Here is a 25,396-nt window from a genome sequence, read left to right on the forward strand (position 1 = left end):
AGGTCAGCTCTAAGACAAGGGTTCTGGATTTTAGAAGAACAAACTTCAGTTCACTCAGGGCTCAGCTGGGAGGGATTCCATGGGATGCTTCCATGGAATATAAAAGAGCTAGTGAGTGCTGGGAGTTCTTCAAGAACTCTTTATTGGAAGCACAAAGCCAATTTATCCTCTACAAAGGAAAGGGAAGTAAGTGGAGTAAGAGGCCCCCTTGGCTCAACCATGACCTCCTGGGTCTACTCAAATCCAAAAGGGAAGCACACCAGAGATGGAGAAGTGGAGGATTATCTGTCAAGAGCTACAAGAGCATTGCTAGAGCATGCAGAGAAGCAGTTAGAAAAGCAAAAGCCCGGCTCAAATTGAAACTGCTGTAGATGCCAAAAATAACAAGAAAGGTTTCTTCAGGTATGTCAACCAAAAGCAGAAAAAGAAGGAAAACATAGGCCCACTGTTAAACAGAATAGGAGAGTCAGCCACCAGCGATGCTGAAAAGGCAGAGGTCCTCAACACTTTCTTCACCTCTGTCTTTACCAACACTGTCGGGTCCCAGGCTTTGGGAATGACATTCTCAGTTGATCCAAACACTGATCCACCATCAGGGAAGGAAGAATTAGTACATGAATTATTACAGGAGCTTGACCCCTACAAATCGATGGGCCCTGATGCCATCCACCAAGGGTGGAGAGAGCTGGCTGACATAACTGCAAGGTCACTCTCCATAATCTTCGAGAAGTCGTGGAGAACAGGGGATGTCCCGGAGGACTGGAGGAAGGCAAATGTTACCCCTATCTACAAGAAAGGCTCGAGGGAGGATCTGGGTAACTATAGGCCCATCAGCCTTACTTCAATCCCTGGGAAAGTTATGGAACAAATCCTCCTGGGGCCTATCACAAGTCAAATGAAGCACGTGATTGGGAAAAGCCAACACAGCTTCACTAAGGGCAGATTGTGCTTGACAAACCTGGCTGCCTTCCATGACAAAGTGACTTGCCTGGTTGACATGGCGCAGGCAGTGGACACTATCTACCTGGACTTCTCCAAGGCCTTTGATACAGTCCCCCACAGCCTCCTCCTGGAGAAATTAATGTGTTATGGCCTAGACAAGTGGTCTGTGCAGTGGGTGGGGAATTGGCTGACAGGCCACACCCAAAGGGTGGTGGTAAACAGCTCCTTTTCAAAGTGGCAACCTGTCACAAGTGGAGTCCTCCAGGGATCAATATTGGGCCCAATGTTATTCAACATCTTCATAAGTGATCTGGGTAACGGCATCAAGTGTAGCCTGATGAAGTTTGTGGATGACACCAAATTGAGTGGGGAAGTAGACATTCCAGAAGGGAGAGGTGCTCTGCAAGGATATCTGGATAGGTTGGAAGAGTGGGCCAGCAAGAACCTTATGAAGTTCAACACAGAGAAGTGTAAGGTCATGCACCTGGGAAAACATAATCCGGGAGTGCAGCACAGACTGGGATCCAGCTGGCTGGAGAGCAGCTCTGTGGAAAGGGACCTGGGAGCCTGGTGGGCAGGAAGCTCAACATGAGGGAACAGTGTGCTGCTGCGGCCAAGAAGGCCAACAGGATGCTGGGTTGCATCAAAAAGGGCATTGCCAGCAGAGAGAAAGAAGTCATCATCCCACTCTACTCAGTGCTTGTCAGGCCACACCTGGAGTACTGTGTACAGTTCTGGTCCCCGCTCTACAAAAAGGATGTGGACAGGCTGGAAGGGGTCCAGAGAAGGGCCACCAAGATGACCAAAGGACTGGGAAGGCTGCCATACGAGGATAGGCTGGGAGAACTGGGTTTGTTCAGCCTTGAGAAAAGGAGGCTTAGAGGGGATCTCATCACCATGTACCAGTGCTTCAGGCGTAGCTACAAAGATGGAGACTCCTTTTTTACTGGCAGTCCCATGGAGAGGACAAGGGGGAATGGACACTACTTGCTCTTGGGGAGATTCCAATTGGACACCAGAGGAAAATTTTTGACAGTGAGAAGGGTCAACCATTGGAATAATCTCCCCAGGGAAGTGGTTGACTCGGCCACGTTGGACACCTTTAAGAGTCACCTGGACAGGGTGCTGGGCCATCTTGTTTAGACTGTGGTCTTCCTCGAAAGGTTGGACTAGATGATCCCTGAGGTCCCTTCCAACCTAAGATTCTGTGATGCTGTGATAATTCGTCTTTAGCAATTGCTGCTCACTACAGAAATATCCAGTACAATATAACTGCGAGTGGATTTTCTCTAGAAGGATGATTTTGAATATTTGTACAGTTTTCTGCAAATTAAGACAATAAGAATCTCAGATAATGACACCATCACAGTGTCGGAACCAGGGTGGAAATTTGGAAGTTTTTGCACAGATTTGTTGAAAATCTTTCCCCTTTTTTCTTTCAGTCCTTTTTAGTGTTAACTTGAAGTGATTGACTGTGTGATGGAATGTCCTAATTAATGACCTTATTAAATGTGAATGATAAACTGCAGATTCAGTGACCAAAGTTTGAGCAAATAATTTTGGCATAGGGGAATCTTACAAGATAGCAATTAATCTCCTCAGTTGTTAATAGAACCTTCCCTTGCTGTTGAACCCCTAGTGCTGTGTCTGTGTTTCCTGTGATGCAGTCTTCTTCCTAAACTGATTTCTCACTGAGACACCACAAGGAAACCCCTGTGAAGCAGAAGGTTTGACCTGAATTGAACAGTAGCCCTACATATGTGCCGGTTTCCTCACCAAATTCAGAAGTGCAAATGTTTTCTGCTTTGCTTTTTAGACTAGGAACAAATCTCATTAGGTCCTTGTGGTGTCTCTTTTGACCTTTTGACCTTTTAGCCTTGGCAAGCCTGGTGGTCAAGGGACCACCTCTAACACAACAGCTAGTCCGCACAGGATCTGTTGCCTGCTGGCTTCATAGCAGGCTGCTGCAGACACTTAGCATTCCTCATAGGACAGATTCACACCATTTCACCCCGGAATCTGCACTGATCTGCTACTCCAGCACAGACCAACCACTGCCCCCAGGCAAGCAGTAACCTTCTAAATACATAGTTGTCAGAATCTTAACATTTTGTTACAGATCTGGTGGATTGAACAGTGACCCGTTATTTCTCCAAGAACATTTTAAGGCCTTGCTCTGTAACTATACTGAATAATTCCATCAAATACTATATAGCGTATGAGGATCTAGCACAATGGTTACTTTTAAGCTTTGTTCTCTAAGGCCTACCATTCATTCAATATGAGATGAGAGGTTCCCGTCTGATAGTGTGAAATATGCAATTTCCTAATATGAGCATGTGATTAAACAAGTTCTTTACTGCATATAACAACCTACTGTCTTTAGCTGACTTGTTGTAACTATAATGCACATGACCCAAACTCTAAAATAAAAAGCTTAGGTTTCAACCTCAGTTGAAACGTTCAAGTTTGCAATAAGGCTGATTTAGAAGCAAACACATACTCATTCACTACCACTGAAGCAGGCAGTAGCTTGCCTGAACACTTCATCATCAGATTTTGGCTGTCCAATAAAAAATAGCCATGACACACTATGATGAGGTACATGCCCATGAGTGAATGAACAGGACTTATAAAGCAAGGTATAGCCAGGAGACCCTGTGGACAGAAAGGGAACATGTTCTTCTCCATGGTAGAACATCCCTTTTCCTAGGCTCACTAAGGGCTCTCCCATTGTTGAATGCACACCCCAAAGTCAATGCACGTTCTTCTTCAGCAACTGTAAGGATGGAAGAGTAATACTGCTCAGTGTTTTTCCATTGCCAGTCTCTCACAGTTTAAGGCAATGGTCTATTTCTTCCTACAACAGTTTTAAGAGTGACAGCTGTGTTATCTACTCTTGACCTTTAAAAATTGATTTATTTTTCCATGATAGCACAGGTTCCTATTTTCTCCTCTTCACCTTTTCAACATCTTATCCTAGCACAGACCGGGCAATTGGATCTATTTGGACTACTTTTGACCATAAAAATATGTCCTGTTAATGCCATAATAATCAGATCATTCATGAGTGCTGCAGTGCTGTTTCTTCTGAAGCCAAAACACCTCCAGAGCAGTTACTCTTTCTTATGTTAGACAGCAAGAGTGCCATAATGCACATAAATGAAGAGTAATGCAATGCAACAAAGATTTGGAAACTTCAGCTCTTAATTTGTGGCCATTGCCTCCATGTCCCTGGATGTGATCATAAAAAGAAATATTCTCATACATTATCTATAGCTGGAAAAAGAACCAGAAATTACCAGAACTGAAAGCTTTTCAAGCAATAATACTTAACACCGTCCATTGCAATGAAGTTGTCGACTGGAATATAACATTGCATTCCTGGCTTCCTAGCATTTATGTTACTATTCACTCTCGTTGAAAAATACCTACTGCTAGTGTAAGGGATCTTTTCATTATTGTTCTTATTATTACAAAATAGTCCAGCAAAATAGCATTGCAGGACTGTAAACTGTCTCTCATATTTGAATCATTCTTTCACTATAGGCGGTTTTTCAGTAAAAGCTACTTGAATTTACTAAGAATGCCCTTGAGATGTTTTGCCTGAAATACTTATTACAGAGCAATACACCTCACATAACCCCTTGCCATTAAATTTTACCTTGTGGCAAGATAAATCTTGTGATTTCCCAGGATTCAGCATTTTTAACTAACAATGTTCATTTTAAAAATCAAATCTCTAAAAATACTGACAGAAATGAAACAGTAGACTTTGTACTACAGAGGAAAGAAAAAAGAACATGTTTTGTTCATGGGGGGCTGCAAATATAGTTTAATTCATGTTTTGCATCTTTGCTCTCTTTCCACAGTGAAATCAGATGAGTTGCAAATAATCAAGAAGGAATTAACCCAAATCAAAACAAAAATTGACTCCTTGCTAGGGAGACTGGAAAAGATTGAAAAGCAGCAAAAAGCTGAAGCAGGTAGGTGAAAACAAATTGTTGTCACATGAATTAAGGTAGAAACTAGTTATCAGTCAAGCAGATGGACCAGAGAGAACAGAATCCTTCCAGAAATTTTGCTAAATAATGGAGGCCCGAGGGAAGGTAAATTAACTCTCAGGTAGAACTGTTGGGAAGATAAATTAATATTCTTCACAGAGCGTGCAACATCATTTCAAGAAATGTTTTCTATGTTGTAGTAGGAAAAAAAAAGAAAATAAAAGATTCTTTCTAGATGTTCTGGAAACAAAATGTCACGAAAAATTGACTGAAAAGAGTTAAGTTAGAGGTTGTGGACCTTGGGGATACTTGTGCTATCCACATTAAGAATTATTAGATGTTCTATACCAGGAATTACTGTCTAGCCAATAGGCAATAGTCACAAGTTGCATCAAGGGAAATTCCTGTTTGATCTAAGGAAAAGAGATGAGACTAAGCAGTATGGCAGGTTGCCCAGAGAGACTGTAGTAGCTCCATCCTTGGAGACTGTCAAAAATCATTGGGCCAGGACCCCATGGACCTGCACCAAACCTTGAGTTGGCCATGCTTTGAAGAGGGTTGGACTTGGAGAGTCCAAAGATCCCTTCCAACCTAAGCTATTCTATGAAGCTGTGGCATCTCTGTAAAATTGGCCACACCTCTAATTCAGCTTTTCTCTGGTTTGAAGTGTTCTGTTTTGAGGCAAACCTTGGGAATGACAAAATCCAACACTGCTGTTTAATTTAATAAAGAACTTTATTTCTATCAATGCAGTGATCTTGTTAGCTGAATGATCTCACCTGGCAGCACTTAAAGCTATACTGAGCAGTTATAAGGAATTTATAAGGTTGTATTTTCACCATGATATATATAGAAAACAATCTATATCAGGAATTGCATTTGTCTATTGTATTTCCTTGGCTATTTCCCTATAAATCGCATGGTATATCTCTGTACAGTAGTTGTGTACTAGCAAGCTGATTTTTATGAGAGCCAGCAGTGAAATGCAAGCCTTATCTCATGAAAAATCACAATGTTCTCCATTTTTTGATGAAATTTTTTAATGTATTTTTTGTGAAATATATGAAAGAAGTCCTGTCTCAAAATCCACAGCTGCCTGGGTGTCTGGGCAGATTTCTGTCCCTTGACTAATTCCAATCAGCTGCATGAAGCCAAAAACACCGAACAGAACACATAAAGGGAGCTCCATCAAAACTGTCTAAGCCATTGGTGGGAATTAGCAGTTGAGGTTTATGAACCTGACACAGGAAAACCAGATATTTAGATCTGCAACACTCCTGTTCCTGTGCCTGCCCTATTTGCTGATCTGTTGTGGGAGTATCCCTCTGACCCCAGAGGTTTCCTGCTGGCATTCAGAAATAACTGTAATTAATGTCTGCCTAGGGCAGAACACTACAGAAAAAAATCTTGTGGTTAACAATTTAAAAAACAAACAAACAAAAAGAAAACCACAAAACCAGCTCTTTAAAAAACCCTAGCTTTTATTTACAACCATTTTCTAAGCTGACAGACAAGGACCAATCTCTCAGCTGTTATAGTTACCCCACAAGATAAAGTGAGTACTTTTCATAGAATCATAGAATCATGGAATGTCCTGAGTTGGAAGGGACCCACAAGGGTGATCGAGTCCAACTCCTGTCCCTGCATAGGACAACCCCAAAACCACACCACATGTCTGAGGGCTTTGTCCAAAGGCTTCTTGAATATTGTCAGGCTTAGCATTGTGCCTGCCTCCCTGGGGAGCCTGTTCCAGCGCTCCACCACCCTCTGGGTGAAGAACCTTTTCCTAATATCAAACCTAAATCTCCTCTGGCACATCTTCCTGCCGTTCCCTCCAGTCCTCTCATTGCTTGCCAGAAAGAAGAATCAGCACCTGCCCCTCCTCCTCCCCTTGTGAGGAAGCTGTAGACAGTGAAGAGGCCTCCCATCTTATAGCCAGTACTCTTTAATGTCTTCATAAATGACTTGGACGCAGGACTTGAAAGAATACTAATTAAGTTTGCTGATGACATAAAATTGGGAGGAGTTGTTGACACTCTCAAGCGCAGAGAGATCTAGACAAATTAGATAGCTGGGCAATCACCAACTGCATGAAGTTTAACAAGAGAGAATGATGGATTTTGCACCTGGGGCACAGCAACCCTGGATGTTCATACAGGCTGGGGAACCAGAGGCTGCAGAGCAGCTCTGCAGAGAGAGATCTGGGGGTTCTGGTTGATGGCAAGTTGAACATGAGCCAACAGTGTGCCCTGGCAGCCGAGAGGGCCAGCCGTGCCCTGGGGTGCATCAAGCCCTGCATTGCAGCCAGCCGAGGGAGGGGATTGTCCTGCTCTGCTCTGCGCTGGTGTGGCCTCACCTCAAGTACTGTGTGCAGTTTCTTCCAACTCTAAAGTAAACCATTAGTACAGAGCGTGATTATCTCTTTTAGGAGAACCATACACAATATGTATTCATTATATTCTATTTTGTACTTTATGCAAGTTACATAAAAGTTAGCGTAATCAGTGAAGATGTAATTGCGAGGCACTCCATTGAATCACTTGTGTGCCGAAATACTCTGAGATGGCACATCCCTACTTCACAGAGCTTTTATATAAAATCCATTACTATGCAAAACAACCTGCATGTCATTGTACTTTGATATCCAATTTTCGCTTTTGCTAAAGGACTGTAGTGAACTCATTTAAATAGAAATCAGCTCAAAGAGGAAAGCATTGATTTGTATTGAATCATACTGTTATGCCTTTTGAAGACAAGCAATGAATAATCTCCTCTGAGACTAAAAACTGGTTTCAAATTGTTGATGTTTTAAAACATCAGGTGCAAAACCTGTCCCCCATATTCCTTGCCTCTCATCAGAGGGTGTGAGGAGAAAAAATAACTCAGACACCAGTAAACCTGGATCCCCATTTAAGTCTCCTGAGCTGATGAAGAGGGTTACGCAGCCTGGGTGATTAGTCTGCAGATGATTGCTTCCTCGGCTAAAAGATTTGTATAAGATGAGGCTACATCAGCAGCTGAACTATTTCATTTATGGTGTCACATGTGAGACGATTTTGTTCTTTCTGTATGGTTTGGCAATATTTTTTCTTACTTCCCTCTGCCAGAAGATGTGGCCTCACTAAGACCGGGATCAGAGAGAGGATCTATGTCTCGTCTACACAAAATAAAAATCAAGCCATCATTTTGCCCTTCTGGTTTTATAAGTTTGCATCACTTTCATGAAGAATATTTAATTATTAAACCTAGAAGTTATACATCTGGAGGAATGCGACAGGTTAAACAGACAAGCTGGACAAGCACAGTACATACATTGGTTACTGCTCAACAGCTGCATGAAAACTCTCCTGACAATAACAGCTGATGTTTTGTTGTTTACTATTATCAATACCTGACCATTCCAACAGGGGGAATACAGATAAGATGATTTCCTGTACATAGGGAAAGTGCAGGAATAGCTCCTTTGTAAAAATCTACATCGGGAAGCCGGGGATAAGTAGCTGTTTTGACATGAAAAAAATAGTTAGAGATTAATATTCTCCCTGTAATATCAGAGGTGGGTGCTGAAAGGTAGGATCTTAAGTTTAGCTTCCCAGAAGAGCCCAGAAGAGCTGGTGTTTTAGAATCCCCTGAAGAACCCAGTCTACTTTCTCATTCAGACAATTAAGTAAGTGAGCTAATTTTTTTTTGCATCTGTATCCTAAAAGTTTTCCCTTTTAAATGTATTAAGTCCATAATTTCAGGAACCCTTTTTGAAAGCCTTGGCCAAAGCTGATTCAGTTGTCACTGCCACACCTGGGTTAATCTCAGAAGTCGCTTGAAGCAAAAGGTGATGGGGCAGGACATAGTAGGCATAACTGATTCAATCCACAACTCCTTGCACTTCAAGGCAAGTAACACAATGACTTATAACCAGCATGGTATTGTATAGAGCACCTTACCAATAGATGATGAGGGTCCATGGGTTGTATCGTCTACTAATATGGGTGACTACAGTACTGTCAAAGCAATCATCTAAGATGATGTTTTATTCTTTAAGTCCAACAATCTTTCTGAAGAAATTATGTAACTAAGGGAGAAAAACTTACTTGTTATGTGTCTTCAGTAAATAAATTTGAAAATGTGGGATTAGAGACTAACAAAGACTGAAGAGATGAAAGTAAGTTGCAAAATAAATGTGCAGAGGTAGAAGGAAAAACAAATGCCTTAGTTTAAGACTATAATGCAGAAAAGTGTGAGCAGATATGAATATTATATGCAGCTGGTAATAATTTATAGTAAAATAATACTAAATTTGAAGAGATGAAAAATATAGAGCTTCACAGGCAATCTGCAGATTCATTGCCTGTCCAACAAGCTAGGTGAGGTACTACTAGTGTTAGAGAACAGTCAATCTAACAAAGAAAGAAATGGTTTTGTTCTAGAAATTTGATCATTGATGGGTATTGTCACCCTCAGACTGAAAAGACATTGGTATTCCAGCTACAGGCAACCGGTTCTCTGGCCTATATTCACTTTGAGTACATAAAGCTTTTCATCTAAACTCCTGATGTGCATAGGAATAAGACTCTGACCCCTCCAACCACTCTTCTGGTCAGCTTTTGTTATTCCTCCCTTGATCTTCCTCTGGATTTCTGCTGGCTGGATCAAATTCCTCAGCATACCCAGGAATCTCGCAACACATAATCACAACAGTGCAGCTATCTGCACTAAGCCAGTCAGAGCAGATGCTCTGGGCCTCCCTGGAAATGGTCTTTCTTTTCACTGCTTTATGGAAATTATAGGAAGCCCTATATTTGCGTACTTCGAGAACGGCATTCTCCAGTTACCTCAGCACATTATACCAACAGGGGAAACAGTTACTTTACTCCATAAAAAGTATGTTTGGTTGTCTAGAAGGATTTGTTGATTATATGTATGGTTTCTGAGATGTATTCACAGCAAATATATGCAAATCCTAGCTCACTTATTGGCAATTAACAGCCTTCCACTTCTCAGAGCATAGGAATTTATGTATTACTCGTTGGCTGCAGATAAATAAGTATATGGCGACTATACCTATTGGATTCCCAGGGCAAAGTCCAGAAAATCAAAAGCTGGGTCCGCTGGTAAATCAAGCCTTCATCCACCAAATGGAATAGATGAGCATGTTGGTACTATGGTTGATTTAAGCATTAATGTTTTGAAAACAAAGGTTTTGATCATATTTGCTTGGTAGATATTAACACACTGATTTTTACAAAGCTAGCTCATCTGGAGATGGGAAACTTAGGTTTCTTCCTCAGAGCACTTTTCTTTGCCACCAATAGGGAAAGCTACTGAATTTCTATAGAGTATGTTTTCCTTACAGAAGCTCAAAAGAAACAAATGGAAGATAATGCTGATTTGATTCAAGAGGAATGTATATCAGAGACCGCAGATAACTCTACGGAAGAGCCAATTGAAGGAGGGCCAGATGCAGATGGGGATGGAGAAGAGATGACTGATGGAATAGAGGAGGATTTTGATGAGGATGGCAGCAATGAGCTGGTAAGGAATAACCATGCCACGTCTGTCTATACAGTTGCTACAAGTAACCACAGAGAACCAGCAGTCTGGGTTAACAAAAAAAGCTCACACATCACTGTGATGTTCTGCATCTAGTGCCTAGTCCTACGTTCTTCATACACTGTAGCATCAATTAAGCATAGGGCCGTCTGAGGATAGACAAGAAAAATATATTTTACTACAATTGGTGACTTTAGAAAGGAAATGAAATGTACTTTAAATTGGTTTACATTTATTATTTTACAGTTAATGACATGCAGATAGGGGGTTGGAGAAGCAGCCATGTTTTCCTAAATGGAGCATTTCAAAATCAAATAAGATTCTAGAATGGAGAACTTTCTCATTAGCAAACATGTGCTCCTCCATAATTCCCAGTCCCTGTCTTCCATGTGTATCTTCCACAGGCTCCAGATGTGGCTACAGATTTTTTTGATGGAAGGAGTTTTCCCTAAGAAATGGTCACCAAAAAAACATTTGGGTTTTCAGCCTGAGCCTGCACCTTTCACGAAATGCACATCATGTTGTCAAAATTCTAAGTTCTTCTAGAGAAACAATAAAAAATATTTTAAAAATCAGATTTATACTTTTTTCTTCATTCCTGAGGATGGATCAGTCATATAGGGGCTCTATAATACTCTGCCTCTCTTCCCAGCTTCCATTTTCTTTTGCTTTCAGCAGAAATCACTTCTGTTGCTCAGTGTCACTGTCCCTGCTTGCTTTTTAACTCTTATTTAATCATGTCTGCACTGTAAAAATCTGTCAGTGATGTCAACAGAAGTCAGTCAGCAACAGGCATGGGTGAACCAGTGCCAAGTCTGGAGTAACAGGACATGTGAATAACCAGTGTTTTGTACTGCTTACTGCAAAAGCAGTTTAAGCCTACTGCTAATTTGAGGGTCTGTGTCCCTTTAGGCAGCACAAGGCCCTCTTTAATTTATAAATCTTGAATAGCATTATACCCAGGAGAAGCTACTGCAACCTGAATCCCCTCATTTTTTAACATGCAATGTAGAATAGATAACATTATCACTTTTTCTCAAATCAACAGGTTCTCCTGTACAGGTATGAGGGACTTCTGTAAGCAGTTGCCACTCTGAATTTGTAGGAACTTGACATTTTGTAATGAATAAACAGTTGTAAATATTATATCCCATCATGGCTGACATCTGATCAGCTGAAGTGGTATTAGCAATACGGGTGACCACAGTTTAGCAAGACTGGTGGGTTTTGCACTAATTAGGTGTCAGATTCCATACTGCAGACAACCAAGTGGGGAAGTTAACATACAGTATATTAGCCTCTTACTGCTGTCTTTTCACCCTGTGGGTATGACATAAGTAGAATATATCTACGCTATATAATGAAGTATGATGTAGAAGAAAATTTTTCATCTAGAAAAGGCCTAAGCAAGAAAGTTTCCAAAAAACCAAGCAGCATCGGAAGACTTCATTAGCAGTGAAAGTCTGGATCGGCACAGCCACGTTTGCACACTGCTGCCTCCCAGTTAAAAAATCTCTCCAAGATTTATGTTATGGCATTAGTTGAAGTGCAGTGTGTTGCAGACACAGCTCCAAATACAGCTCAGAAGTCTGAACCACACGTTTAAGGCACAGGGAGGAACCGGCTCCAGTTGCTTTTCATGATGTTACTGAGTCCCTTGAGTGCTGGGAGGAGGTGGCTGCTTGCACATGGAGAGAGGTGTCCTCTGCCTTGTGCCCTACTGCTCATGAATGATATCTCCACAACACCAGCGTGGTGGTAGCAAGGAAAGGCCAGGGAAGAGTGCTTATGTGCATCATCTTGGCAAAGCACACCCTGTCCCAGTGCCGGGGCAGTGGAGCCAGGCAGCCTCATGCCTTCCACTTTCCTAAATGCTTGGACCCTGTAGCTGAGAAGCTGGCAGTACTGCACATTTTAAAGCTCGGAACTGAGAGTGCCACTGAAGTAAAATCTCTGCTTTTCATCCTCCCTTGCAATTTTCATCACGCTTTGGAAGAGGCCACTTCACCTTAGTTTTCCTCCCTGCTACGATGGGATAATAACACTTTCTTTCTTTTGCAAAGCCTAGGGAGATCAGTGAATGAGAAACTGCTATGGACTGGATAAAGGATTGCTCTGCAAAGGATTACTTCAAAGAAATCTCAGGCAATGGGTGTTTCCCACGGAGAAGCAATTATAAATTGAACTGTGCATCTTTCCTCCGCAGTTTCTACCCAAACACTTGGCAGTATTGGCCACTATTGTTGTAATATGAAGCTGGTATTTTATGATGCATATTGTAATTTAGTCTGTCTTTCACTTACACTGACATTTATCTATGCAGATATAATGGCCAGTTCCTGTAAGTTTTACTTTCCACTCCAATCTCTGATAGCTGTATAACTGGAAAGTCAATAAGAATACTATCAAATATATTGTGAATACCCCAGAAGGAGTACTTGGGATTTCAGTCTGCTTCTACCTGTTCTGTGCCCTGCTATCTGGTATTACTCTGCTTAGTGAAAATTAAAGTAGGTAGACAAGCTTGTTATAACACAAGAGGTCCTAACAGATGATGTTCTCCCATTTTAAGAAAACTGAGTTATTTAGGAAAAAGAGGTGACTAATAGCAAAGGTGTCATTATTTTAATGGAGCCAGTTGCAACTCATTTGAGGGAAAAAAAAGGGATGTTAACAAGAAAAGTGTTAAATGTGAAACAATTAGGGCAAACTTTCCATGTGTAAAAACATAACCTTGGACTCAGAATAAGAAATACCCCTCCAAAGGGCATTTTTAATGAAATCTATAGTCTTTTCCAAATACAAAGGTAAAGGGATTTTGGTTGATGATGAAAAAAAATCTTTTCTTCTATCACTAAGAGCAGCAGAGCAAATAGAAAAACATTTGAAATGAGCATAGCTAATGTTCTGAAGTCAGCTCAGCACCAAAAACTGGTTGTCAGTCCACTAGTCTGAAAAACATTATTAGAGAGAGAGAGTAACATGACTTCAATTTCGACCTAAACTTTTTTTTTTTTGCAGTGCTTCATATTTAGCTGTAAATCTCCTGCCAAGCCATTTGCCAATAACCTGCTGCAGGACTTTTTTTGCTGAACACAGTACCCTGTTGTCTCTTATTTGTTTCCCCTGTGACCAGCCCTAAGCTGTCAGTAAAGGGAAGTGTTCAGACCTACTGCCAGAGCACAGAAGCTGCCAGAATGGAGCCTCTGAATCTGTGTATGTGGGTCTGCATCTTTGGACTCAAAAATATATTTCTTTCTCTATTTCTAATTCTAACTTGAAAAGAAAGTGACTATGCAGGATGTATGCTGTGGGTTTAGGTGGTAGGATAAGTTCTGTAAATTCACACTTTCTATTTAAAAGAACAGGTTACTGCACATTAACTGACTGATGGCAGCTGTCCCCATGCCTGCTTTCAGCCTAGACCAACTGTAAAGAAATGCTAAGTAGTTTAGTCTGGCTCTGAGTTAAGTCAGGCATGGATTTAAGGAGGCTCCAGCCTCTTCATTTGCCTGCCTGGCTGCACACACAAAAACACATCACATTCAACAGCTGTACACCTTCTCCATCCACCATTTAGATAAGCATGTTGTTCATTCCACATTGTCATTTTCTATGGACTAAAGTCATGCCCACAAACAGTCGTTAAGGCTCAGCTGAAGTGTGAAAAAGATTTACGCCACAATAACTTGATTGCCCATCTGAACTCTAATTCAAGACATGCTGCATTTGAAGTATCTGCTACAGTCATCAAACTTCACCTCCTGGGAAAGTTTCTTTTGTACTGTTTGCCCACAAACATGTCTCAGTAAGTGTTGCCAGTTCTGCAGATACTCCAGCTTAAGGATCATTTTAGAACAATCCCCAAAGACTTCTGCTGCATAGACATTCTGAAGAATTATTTAAATTGTTATTTCAGGTATATGCTAGGAGAGACTGACAGAGTCAAATAGTTGACTTCAACTTGCTCAGTGAAGAGTCATATGCTTCTCACCCACCTGCTCTTACACATTGGCTTTCCATTGCCCCTTATACAAGGGCATTTGATAAGATATTGTAGCTATATATATATAAAAATAATCATTCACTTGGAATGTAGCTCCTGAGCTTACTCTACAACACATCACTTAACTGATCATTAGAATAGCTAGAGTGGATGAAAACTTCAGGTCTGTTTCCATTGCTCCTTTTAGATAAAAAACCAAGTAGTTGGTTATCCCAGATTTTACAGGACGCATGAGTCAGGCTTTCTGTCTGCTCCTCTCATTGAACTGTTTCTAGCTGCAGTGAATTACAAATCTTTGTGCTCCCTCCAAGTGCGAACACACCACTCTTATTGCTTTTAATCTAAACTGTCCCTCAACAGCGCAGTGTAGAAAACAACACACCTACACAGCTTCCCATCTTGCCTTATAGAAAACAAGCTCCTGTGAAGAAAGATCTTCATGTTTACTAAATTCGCCTCACACACAAATCACAAACAGGCCACAAATCATCAGAGCATAACTCATCAGTGACATCAAGCAGTTTTTAGGTGCTGGCATGTCTTTAAATTGTAAGGAGTGGGAAGGAAAACTAATAACCTCCTCTTATTCCTGTGGCTGCACAGCACAGAGCAGAAAAGTCACCTTTGTTGCACACTTCAACACATGTTTTGATATTTGTAAAGCAGTTTGGCCTCATTGCCTCTAAAACAAGCCCCTTCTCCTTACTACAAGTACAGTTAGTAGTGTGTGGCACATCTGAGAGCATGCAGGAAAAACATTTGGGAATCAGCTTCTGCAGTGGTTTCCTTACTCTGCTGATTTAGCAACCAGACAACCCAGTGCAGGCCCAGAACATTTCATATAACTTCTCTGAACTTGTTTCAAATGGTGCTAATCGATCATCAAGAAAGCACTGGCTCAAAATGAACTATAACTTATCATCTCGATCCCCTTGTAAATAACAAAGGGGGCATCCAATTAATTAGCCGAAAGCCTGAAATATCATAGATTTGGAAAAAATCACTTTTGGCTAATGCTTAATAAAATACCAACAAGCTAATTAATTGGAATGAGTTATACACAAGCACTCATAGCTATATTACATTGCCTGAGAAGAATAGTTTCTATCAAACTGTCAGCCTTTCATAATAAATAACTATAATAATAACAGCACAGCAGTGGTTCAGTAGTTAAGCATTCAATAGAGCAAACAGTGTTTTCTGGTAGAGCATGTGATCCCAATGATTTCAAATACAATAGATTTATGGTGCCATAACTCAGATCAGACTCTGGTTAGTGCTTGGCTGGAATTTGAAGGATATGTTCACAGTCACAGCATTGTGATTTTATGCTGGTGTGGCCACACTAAAAATAATGAAGCCACACAAGCATTAGATGGGAGTTTCACAATAAGGAGTCACCTTTAATAAGATGTCTTGAGAAGCATTTTTATTAAATTATATCAGAAACAAAAGGTACAGAGACTGTGCAAGGCCCAGTTCTGGTTACAATGTAGATTTACCACAGTTATTTCAACAACAATTATAGTTCTCTTCTATTAAGTATATTTCAGTTATATTTACCTCTCAAGGATATTTCATTTCTTACTCTTGTCCTTTTCTCCACCCCTGCACTGCATGTTTCCAGCCTATTGGATTTGTTTCTGAAGTCTGATAGAGAATCATGTTTCAAACATAAATACCAGAAACTGCCACAAACAAAAACCTCAGGATAATCCTCTTGCTGCACTGAGTTTAATTATGCAAAAGTAAAAATGTTATAATAAAATAATAACTATAGTTCTTGTAAGAATTGATGCAAATACCGTTTAAATCAATGGAACCAACTAGTACTTTGGCTAAAGTTCATTAAAAACATTTTCCTTTCCTGTAAGCATTTAAAGAGAAATTAAAGTATTTTAATAGAGAATCTGTATGAAACTGTGAAGCTTTCTTCACTTGTATTATTTTGCATGACAATTCAATGATGAAAATACTCAGCAGAGGGTAGAATAAGATCTACAGAAAAGGAATAAAAATTTGTCTAGTGAATTTCATGTATTTTAAGCCAATTTTTCATCTCTCAAATAGCAAGACTGATCAAATATGTGACTATGTGATAGGATTGATAGTACTTAATTTATCACTTTAATCAAACTGGATTTTTAATTGCTCTTTTAGATACATTTTTCTTCTGTCAATAGCATCAGGGCAGATCAGACCGATTCTTCTGTTATCAGTAGAATTAGGCTGATTAGGCATGTCAGAAAGTTCAATAGCTACTGTGACAATTTGCAGCTCGCTGAGTGCATTTATATGGAATACTACTTAGGAAAAAAAATGACAAAATTTCTAATTAATGGTAATGGCTGAAGCAACATTGTGCCAGAAATCTTATTTAGATTACTTTAAATATCATGGAGACCAAGCACAATGTAGTCTTTTCAATGCACTGAACATTTTGGACTTCATTGAAATCTTGCTTTCTGTATCAGAGGAAACATGAAGCTCTTCATTCCTAAGACAAATGAATAGGTAAAAGATTGTGTTCACTTGATAAATATCAGTGCAAGATGTTTGTACCTGAACAAGCTAAGAAAGTCATTAGGGGCAGCATACCAGACAGATACTAATGTGTTGTACTTTCCAAAGCTGCAGTAAATCTAATAACCTGTGACTGAAAAAATGGAGAAAGTAATAAAAGCATGTCATGAAATCAAAAATTGTAAGAAACTTCCTGACATGCCCTTTTGTTATATTTAATATATGCAACAGCACAGTAGACTTGTTTGCTGTTCACACCCTGTTGTATGAGCGAGTCATTGGAACAGCCTTGTTGCTACCAGCTCCTCCTCCCCATTTTTCCTGGCAGTCGATTTCTCAGAGGAAGACTTGCTATGTGGTGTTCAGGGTTTTAACCAGGCTACCCCTTACTGGCTACATAATATTTTTCAAATTATTATTTACATCATTTACCCTACATATCACATTGGAACCTGCAGAAAATGTAAGCACTGTTATGCACTTTATGTCTCTCCTTCCGCTAGACTTTCCTGCCTGTAATTGCATATTTGTAAAATGAATGAGCAAAATAATTTCCTCCCTTTTCACATCTATTCCTCTGAACCTGCTCTATATTATTTAATCCCCAAATAAAAAAAAACCTCAAAAGTATAAAACTTCTAAAACATTTATAAAGTAAATAATACGATTAATTTGCAGCCATTAGAATCTTACAGAGTTGATGCAAAAGAGCTTGAAAAGAAGGTTTTTTTCTTCTGTTTATATTTTTTTTAAGGAAAGGATAGGGAATCAGGAAATGTTCATTCGCAGCTTTGCCCCTGAGCTAATGCAGTGGGCAATGTGTCTCAGCGGATCAAACGTGCATGTAGACTCATCGCCTCTTTCTGATAGCAAAACAATAGGCGCTTTTGGCCCTACAGCCAACATGTGGGAAAGGAACATTCCCCAAATATATAGTTTAAACTTATAAAAATTATATGCTTTCTAGTCAAGAAAACTGCAAATTTTACTTTTGCTCATTGAACAACATAGAATATACTCTTCAATTAATTTGTTTTACTTTTTCATTGCACCCTGCCATCAGTCTTGACCTACCTGAAGTTTCAGTCATCATTTAATTTCCTACATTTTTTGCTAAGAATTATTAGCATGGCCTCTCTTTTTGAGGTCTGTCTATATGCAAGGCAATTCTGGACAGGTCTCTTCAGACCCGGCAGGGTGAACATTAAGCTTCACCAGCATCTTCCAGCATAATGCCCAGGCACGTATAGCAAGAGCAGGAAACATGTGTCATCTCCCATAAAAGGGGCTTATAAGAAAGATGGAGACAAACTTTTTAGCAGGGCCTGTTGCAACAGGACAAGGGGTAATGCTTTTAAACTAAAAGAGGGTAGATTTAGACTAGATACAAGGAAGACATTTTTTACAATGAGGGTGGTGAAACACTGGAACAGGTTGTCCAGAGAGATTGTGGATTCCCCATCCCTGGAAACATTCAAGGTCAGGATGGACAGGGCTCTGAGCAACGTAGTCTAGCTGAAGATGTCACTTGTCACTGCAAGGGGGTTGGAATAGATGATCTCTAAAGGTCACTTCCAACCCAAACTGTTCTATGATTCTATGATTCTCCTATACCCTGTTAATCCCACTGAGCACAGAAGAACCACCCATGTTCAGCAGTTTAAAAGGGGTACATCCTTTCTGAGGCAATAAATGGGTATAAATATTAAAGGCGGGGGGTGTGGGGTGTGTGTGCTTGCTTTACTTTCTGAGAACCATTGCAAGAAATGGTCACTAAATCCTGATATTCAGACTAACCTAAGCAATGGCTGGTTATAGCCCAATGCTGCACAAGGCTAGTCCTAAGCCCACTCATTTAGCAAGTGCCTGTCCATACAGAGCACTGGCTTGCATGTGGGATTTGCAGCTTCACAGAAGTTTGGCAATATGTCTATTTGGAAACACCGATATGGGTGACACCTCGGCAATATATCTGATATGAAAAAAAGTTTCTGATTTCTACACCACTAAGCATGTTTTAATGTTTTTTAGAAATTCTCAAAGTTCTTTGTGTCAAGCTCATGCACTGCCTTCCTATGGAGCTATGTTTTGAAAGGGTAGCTTGTGTACTTTCTGTGTTTTGGGGAGAAGGGGAACTCTGCTCTTTATTGTCCCACTTTCAGCAGATTTATCATTATTTAGTATTCATTATTCATTTTTGTGCTAATTTCACTTTGTGTTTTTTGGGGGTTTTTTTCTCTTTTTTCTTTTTTTTTTTTCTTTTTAGGCAGGGCAATATGTTTGTCTTAAGCTTTTAGGTAAGAATAAGATAGTCATGGTGCTTGATGCTTCTGAGACATCAAAATATTTAATTCTAATGGCTCAGCTTCAACTGTCAAAAACAACTGTTTTGCCTCCAATTTAAAAAACAAACACACACAAAAAAATCACAAAAAAACAACCAACCTGTGAATTGATTCAGAGGTGAATAATGATGTCAGATGAGGCCAAAAATCCTCTCAGATGTGTAAACAAAATACTCATCTAAATGAGCTGAATTCCTCTCTGATATAACATAATTGACCTTAATATTCAGTACTAGGTTGTCTTTATTTTATCTAAGTAAATCAGAATTAGCTCCACAGACTTTGCTAGCCTAAAATTCGCGAAAATAGAGTCAACCTCTGAATTCAGTACAGAACTGGGGACAGCCAAAAGCAAACCCAGATCCCTTTTCAGGTGAGGGTGACAGAGGCTTATTAAAAAAGATTGCAAGCTTTTTGCTGTAACTTGTGGCTGGTAAAGAAACATCAGATTTCATTCAAGTAACTCCCCACTTTAAATATGAAGACTGATTTCAGTTTCCACCCGTGAATATTTTTGCAAGTATAATTTTCACTTATTCTGATGGAGCTGCTCTTTTGCCTCCCTGTATTTTGGTTGATTCCAGTAGACTTTGGATGACTTGTGAAAAGTGCTAGGTTGGGTTTGGTTCACTTATTATTTGAACATTCCCCAGTCCTGTATAGAAAGAACAGGTATCAGAATAATAACCTAGTGGAGGTAACAAAGCAGCAGTATGAGGTGCAGTGGGAAAGTGGTGAGAGAATGGGAAGGGGACACTGGTGTTTTCTAGGTTCTCACTGGGACACTGAAATCCTCCTCAATGATTCAGGCCTGCCATTGGGTCTGTGTTTGGCTATGGATTTGAGCCTATCAGCTTAATCCTCAAATTCTTAGATTTAACTAAAATTGCGCAATTACCATGCATCACACATTTTTCCTGGTGTGTCAGTCTTTGAAACTGAATAGCTTTAGTTCCCCTAGAAAACACTCATTTCACAGCCATTATCAATATGCTTGAGCCTCAAGGATGCTGAATGAAAAACTCTCAGAGGAAACATTTTTCTGTTTAAAGTCTTCACACAAGTAAAGAGGGGTAAACACAAAAGCCGAAGGGTTATTATTTTTCCATATAAAAAGACACAAATTTTAAATGTTTTTATTTTTTCAGTACAAATTGCAGAGCCACTGCAGTTGGTGACCCAATTATTCAAAAAGGTCTGTTTTTTGAGGAAATATAAAAGTGTAACTAAGAAGATTTTCTGCATGATTAATACCAAAACATGAAAGGCAGCTTGAATTTATCTGAACATAGGCATTTATGGACCTCAGAAAAGGGAAGTTATTTAGGTGATAGAACTGTAATTGCCAATTCAACAAAAAAGCAATCAGTGAGGAATAAAACAAGCTCAGTCTGCCAAAATGAAGATTTGGAAGTTAATCAAAAACCATCTTAGCCGGCCTGTTATGCTGATATGTGCATCTCAAGTTTCCAAATTATTGTTGCTATTGATTTCTAAAAGTACACTACAGTTTTATAATGTCTTTCAAAAAGAGAAAGTTGTGTTCCAGCCCCAATAAACAGAGACTCAAAAGGCTAAATTCTTGTCTTTGTCCTCTCTGCAGAGTCACACTAATCCCTTCTGAGCTATTAGATGATTATGCACCATTTGCAGACCACAGTGTAACCCTGAGCCCACCATTTTGCTTTGCGATTTTTATTTGTAACAAAACAACTCTTGAAATCCTCACAAAACAAAGAAGTTATGCACTTCACATTCAAATAAGTATTATGCAGGAAAACACCAAGTGAAAGCTGTTTAAAATGGGACCAGTTTTTATTGTCATTTGCGTCTGGATCACTTTCCCAAACCAAGTCTTTCACAGGTAACTTTACATCCTTCATACTTAACGGACTGTCTCATTTCGATACACTATTGTTACCATTTAAGTATCCATTGTACACCATTATTAGTCTCATCCCTCTCCTCTTTCCTGTGTTTTACTCTGAGCTTTCCTGGTATCTCTGTCATCTCACATTAAATGCTTCCAACTGCTTCCTCCAGCAAGCTCTCCTCCCCATTCCTTCACTATTAATTTGCTTCTTACCTCGCTCCACCTGATCTTTATGTTGAGTAAAACATCTGCCTCCAAGTAACTGAAAAAATTTCTGTTGGTTAGATAGGACATTCCTGATCACACTACCATCATTGCATACAATTTCTTTTTCCTGCATGGGTGTACTTGGTTTTTGAAACCTATTGAAATTCTAATTTCAATTAGAAAGGAAAGTTTAAGTTTAAGGAAAGTTTAGCAGGTGCTTTCTGTGTAATTAGTTTAAGGTAGTTCTAGTAATACATAAGCTCCTACTTTCATATATTTTAAAAACATACTACTTAAAATGTAGACATAGTAAGTGGCCTCAGGGTACAAGTTTTAGTAGTTCCTTTATACATTAAGCCGTGTGTTCAAGCCTGCACCCTTGGCATTGGTAGGACAGGAACTATTGCCTTAGGCATTCATACTAATTGGACCACCACCTTACACCAGGGAATTGCTACTTCTAACACTGAGCAGAGGTTAAATCAGTAGCAATTTTATTCTACAAGTTTTTGACAGAACTCTGCATCCTAAAACCAGCTCCTTTGTAGCATTCAGAATGATCAAGGATGATCCTTACTGTGGATCCTACTAGCAGTTAGTCTTGCTCCTCATTGATCAGGCACAATCCTAAGAAGCAGAAAACACCTAGTGATCTCCAATGAGAGTCATATCTCTGGGAATTCACTGTGAATATCCACTCATATTCAGGTTTAAAAGAAAGTGGGACATTTTCTCCTTTGCTATACTGGCACTGGATCCCAAGAAGGTGTTGAGTTGTTCTCAAAGCACACTGGTACAAGCTGAAGGAATTCTGTGGACAGCATCAGTCAAGCCTTACTGCATTTGGTTTGGCTTTCATTTTGTTCCCAGTCTCACCTTATATCAACCAAGAGAGAACATGAAATGGGGTGGTGGGAGGACAGTTTTACCATTGGGTAGCCTTGTGGGTGTATTCTGGATAAAGGCTTCAGGGCAGCGAGTGCTGCAAAAGCACCACCTTCCTACCTTCCCACCTCTTCCATGTTCTGCTTGGAGGTCCTGCAGCTCACCCCACACTCTACAGTAGGTCCAATGCCTCTAGCTTCAGATCCCTCCCACTGTCACCAGCAACTACACTACCACTCCCTGTGTCTTCTCCTATAGCTAAAAAGGACCTTGCAGAGGAAGATTTTGCTGCAACAAAGCAGTAGAGTAGGAGGAAAGCTTACAGAGTAAAGTGAGGTGGACAGATCCACTTCTGCCCCTCTTCCTCCTTGCTGCCCTCATATCCCCTCTCAGCAAAGCTCTCAAATGACCATGGTGATGCTAACCCAAAGTCATTCCTTCAGCATCACACCTGACTGTCATCTCAACTGCACCATGAACTCACTGGTGTCCTCCAAATATTAGATCCTGTCTCCACCACTACACCCAACATTATTCATCACAAATCTGCCTACACAGGACTCTGGGAAAGAAAAGATATGTTGGTCTAGGGCAAAAATCAGTATTTGATAGGGCTGTCTCATTCTTCCTGCTGATTTTTATCGGGCGAGCAAGTGAAACAGAGCATTTTAATACAAAGGAGATAGAAGTTTGTTTTCACTGATGAGTAAAGCAGCCATTCTCACATGTACGCACGTAAGTACTAACTCTTCAAAGCAATTAAGCTGTTCACTGAACAGAAAAACGATTCTGTAGTGTTTTCAGCAATTAAAGTATGATTGACAGAGTACAAAAGATAATTATTAGGGTTTCATCATCTGAAGAAAGGTTTAAAAAAGGTGCAACTGTTTCCTTTAATTATTCTTTATTAATATTTACCAAACTATATAATTCCTCCCATTTGTTATATGCAGTGAACATTCCATCTCTAGCTCATTATAAAAAGTTTTGCTTTAGTGCCATAATTTTGTCTGTCATGTTTTACAAATGTTACAAATGACAGCAGCAAACCCGTAACGCACGTTCATATTCCTTGCTAACACCTACTGAACTGAGCGTTTACATTTCATACGGGGGCATTATACTAAATCACCTATATAGCTGTGTTACTTAATCAGAGGTTTCATGCTTTAAATCAAGGGAGAAAGCGCAAGGTGTATTTCAAATGAACATAGCTGTGATAGCTAATACAAACTCAAGGTTCTTTGGTAAGCCCTGTTCATTGCTTGCGGATTTCCATTCATGATGATGAATGCTGTGTAAAAGCCGATAGAAGCGCATGCTCCCATGGTACCTTACAAACATAAATTACTGGGTTTTGCATTCAGCGTAAGCCGCCTGCTCAACAGAAAGGAAGGATATTGTCTTGAGTCAGATGCAGCAAATAAACAGAATGGCAATTTGCACTACTAGTTTCTGTAATGCATCCTGATTTTTCTCATTTTACAGAAATAATCTGGATCAATAATGGCTAACCAATGGGGTTTAAAAAAAAAAAATTCTGTTCTGCAAACACTCAGTTTTTCACCTCTTTGGCTGTCCCGAAAGTACATTTCGTAATCAGAAAAAATTAGTAGAGATGAAACGGAGTATGCCATCCTAAAGGACAAAATAGTGGCATCCATGGATCTGGATTCAGTATTCTCAGTTGTACAGATAACAGTATAGGAGTGAGCATCAGTTGCAATCAAAGCAATCACACTACAATTGCAGCTTGAGGTAGTGCAAGTATGAGGGCCAGTGTTGTGAGTGAAAGGACAGTGCAGCAGCTGCATTTTAATGGGGCTTGCAGTTGTTTTGCAGAAAGTGGTGTATGGCAGCCACATAACCCACTGCCAAAGACTAGTCAGACACCAGCAGCAACCCGGGAAGGTGTCAGGCATTGAATCTCCTACTCAACAGAAGCCTGACAGAGGTAGAAATGTGATTTTAGCTGAAACCAGGCAATGGTCAGAATTAGCTTCGGATGCCTCCTTTACAGCTATTAAACTCAAAATTGCAGTCTTAAGAATGTGTTTGTCTGGCAGGAAAAAGAGGCAGAAGAGCAAAGGGAAGGATTTTGAGGCTTTGGGTTTCAAGCTCATGTGTATGTGGACCATCCTCTACCCATCCACTCTTTAGCTGCATTTTCTGGGAATTTCTAAGATTGTTATCATGAAAGCCATTCAGAAAAGTCAATTGCTTAAAAAGAGATGCATTTTTTCAGATGAACATCTTCCATATACTTGTTGGATGCTCTTATTGCATATAAATATTGTGGGGTAAACGATACAGTAAATACTATAACATCCATATTCTGTAGGACATTTCTCTAAGCAACAAGGGAAGATGTTAATCATGTACATCTTTTGTGTCATTTAGTCCTGGTGCATTCCTAATACTCCCTCCCAAGGACATATGCTCAATTTGCTCTCTCATATAGTAAGATTTATTCCTGTACATCTAGGTCTGGAAGATGAGCATGGTAAAGAAAGTCCAGCGCACTTTCCCATAAACCCTGTGAGAAGGAAACTAAATATTTATGGGAAACAGGGAACGTATCTTGTTGTTTACCCTTTTTCAGAACTGTAAGGCAGAGCAAATAAATCAGAACAGGGAAGACGCTGAGCTCTGTTTGGATCCAGCTAGCAGAGATCAAAACCCATGACTCCTGCAGACAGATGAAGTCCACCTGAATGAGTTTAGAAAAGCCAACACGAGCCCCCCTGCCACAGAAGCGGTGGTCGTCATTACAGCTTCCAGCTTCTTGGGGAGGCTGGGGAGAGAGAGGTGGCCCACATCATTTTAAAAGAATGGTGCCTGCAGGTCTTAACCATACACTGAGTTTGCCTTCTCATAAAAGGTTTTTAGGAGAAATACAGAGTGAAAACTACCTGTTAGGCTTGGTTACTACGAAGCACAGAGCTTACAGGAAATGGTCACCTGGCAAGTGACCTGATGGCCAGAATCTCCCACAAAAAACGTCCTTGACATGCAGGGCATTCTTAAAGGTCTACAGATGTAAAGACTGGAATTATCTAGGCTT

General features: G+C 40.0%; 1 protein-coding gene across 2 annotated transcripts in view; it reads left to right on the forward strand.

Annotated features, from left to right (window-relative positions):
• The window catches only part of RALYL (RALY RNA binding protein like), a 396,442-nt gene that overhangs the window by 365,088 nt on the left and 5,958 nt on the right, over nt 1-25,396 (forward strand). The window contains exons 9-11 of one of the 2 annotated variants that reach the window (XM_075085316.1): nt 4,815-4,928; nt 10,297-10,475; nt 10,898-11,035. In XM_075085316.1, the coding sequence (XP_074941417.1) occupies nt 4,815-4,928; nt 10,297-10,475; nt 10,898-10,945 (341 nt within the window). In that variant the 3' untranslated portion in view covers nt 10,946-11,035. Of the gene's footprint in view, nt 1-4,814; nt 4,929-10,296; nt 10,476-10,897; nt 11,036-25,396 lie in introns of those variants that run through there. The other variant, XM_075085317.1, reaches the window with a different exon arrangement.

The sequence above is a fragment of the Phalacrocorax aristotelis genome, chromosome 2, assembly GCF_949628215.1.
Source record: "Phalacrocorax aristotelis chromosome 2, bGulAri2.1, whole genome shotgun sequence".
Taxonomy (NCBI): Eukaryota; Metazoa; Chordata; class Aves; order Suliformes; family Phalacrocoracidae; genus Phalacrocorax; species Phalacrocorax aristotelis.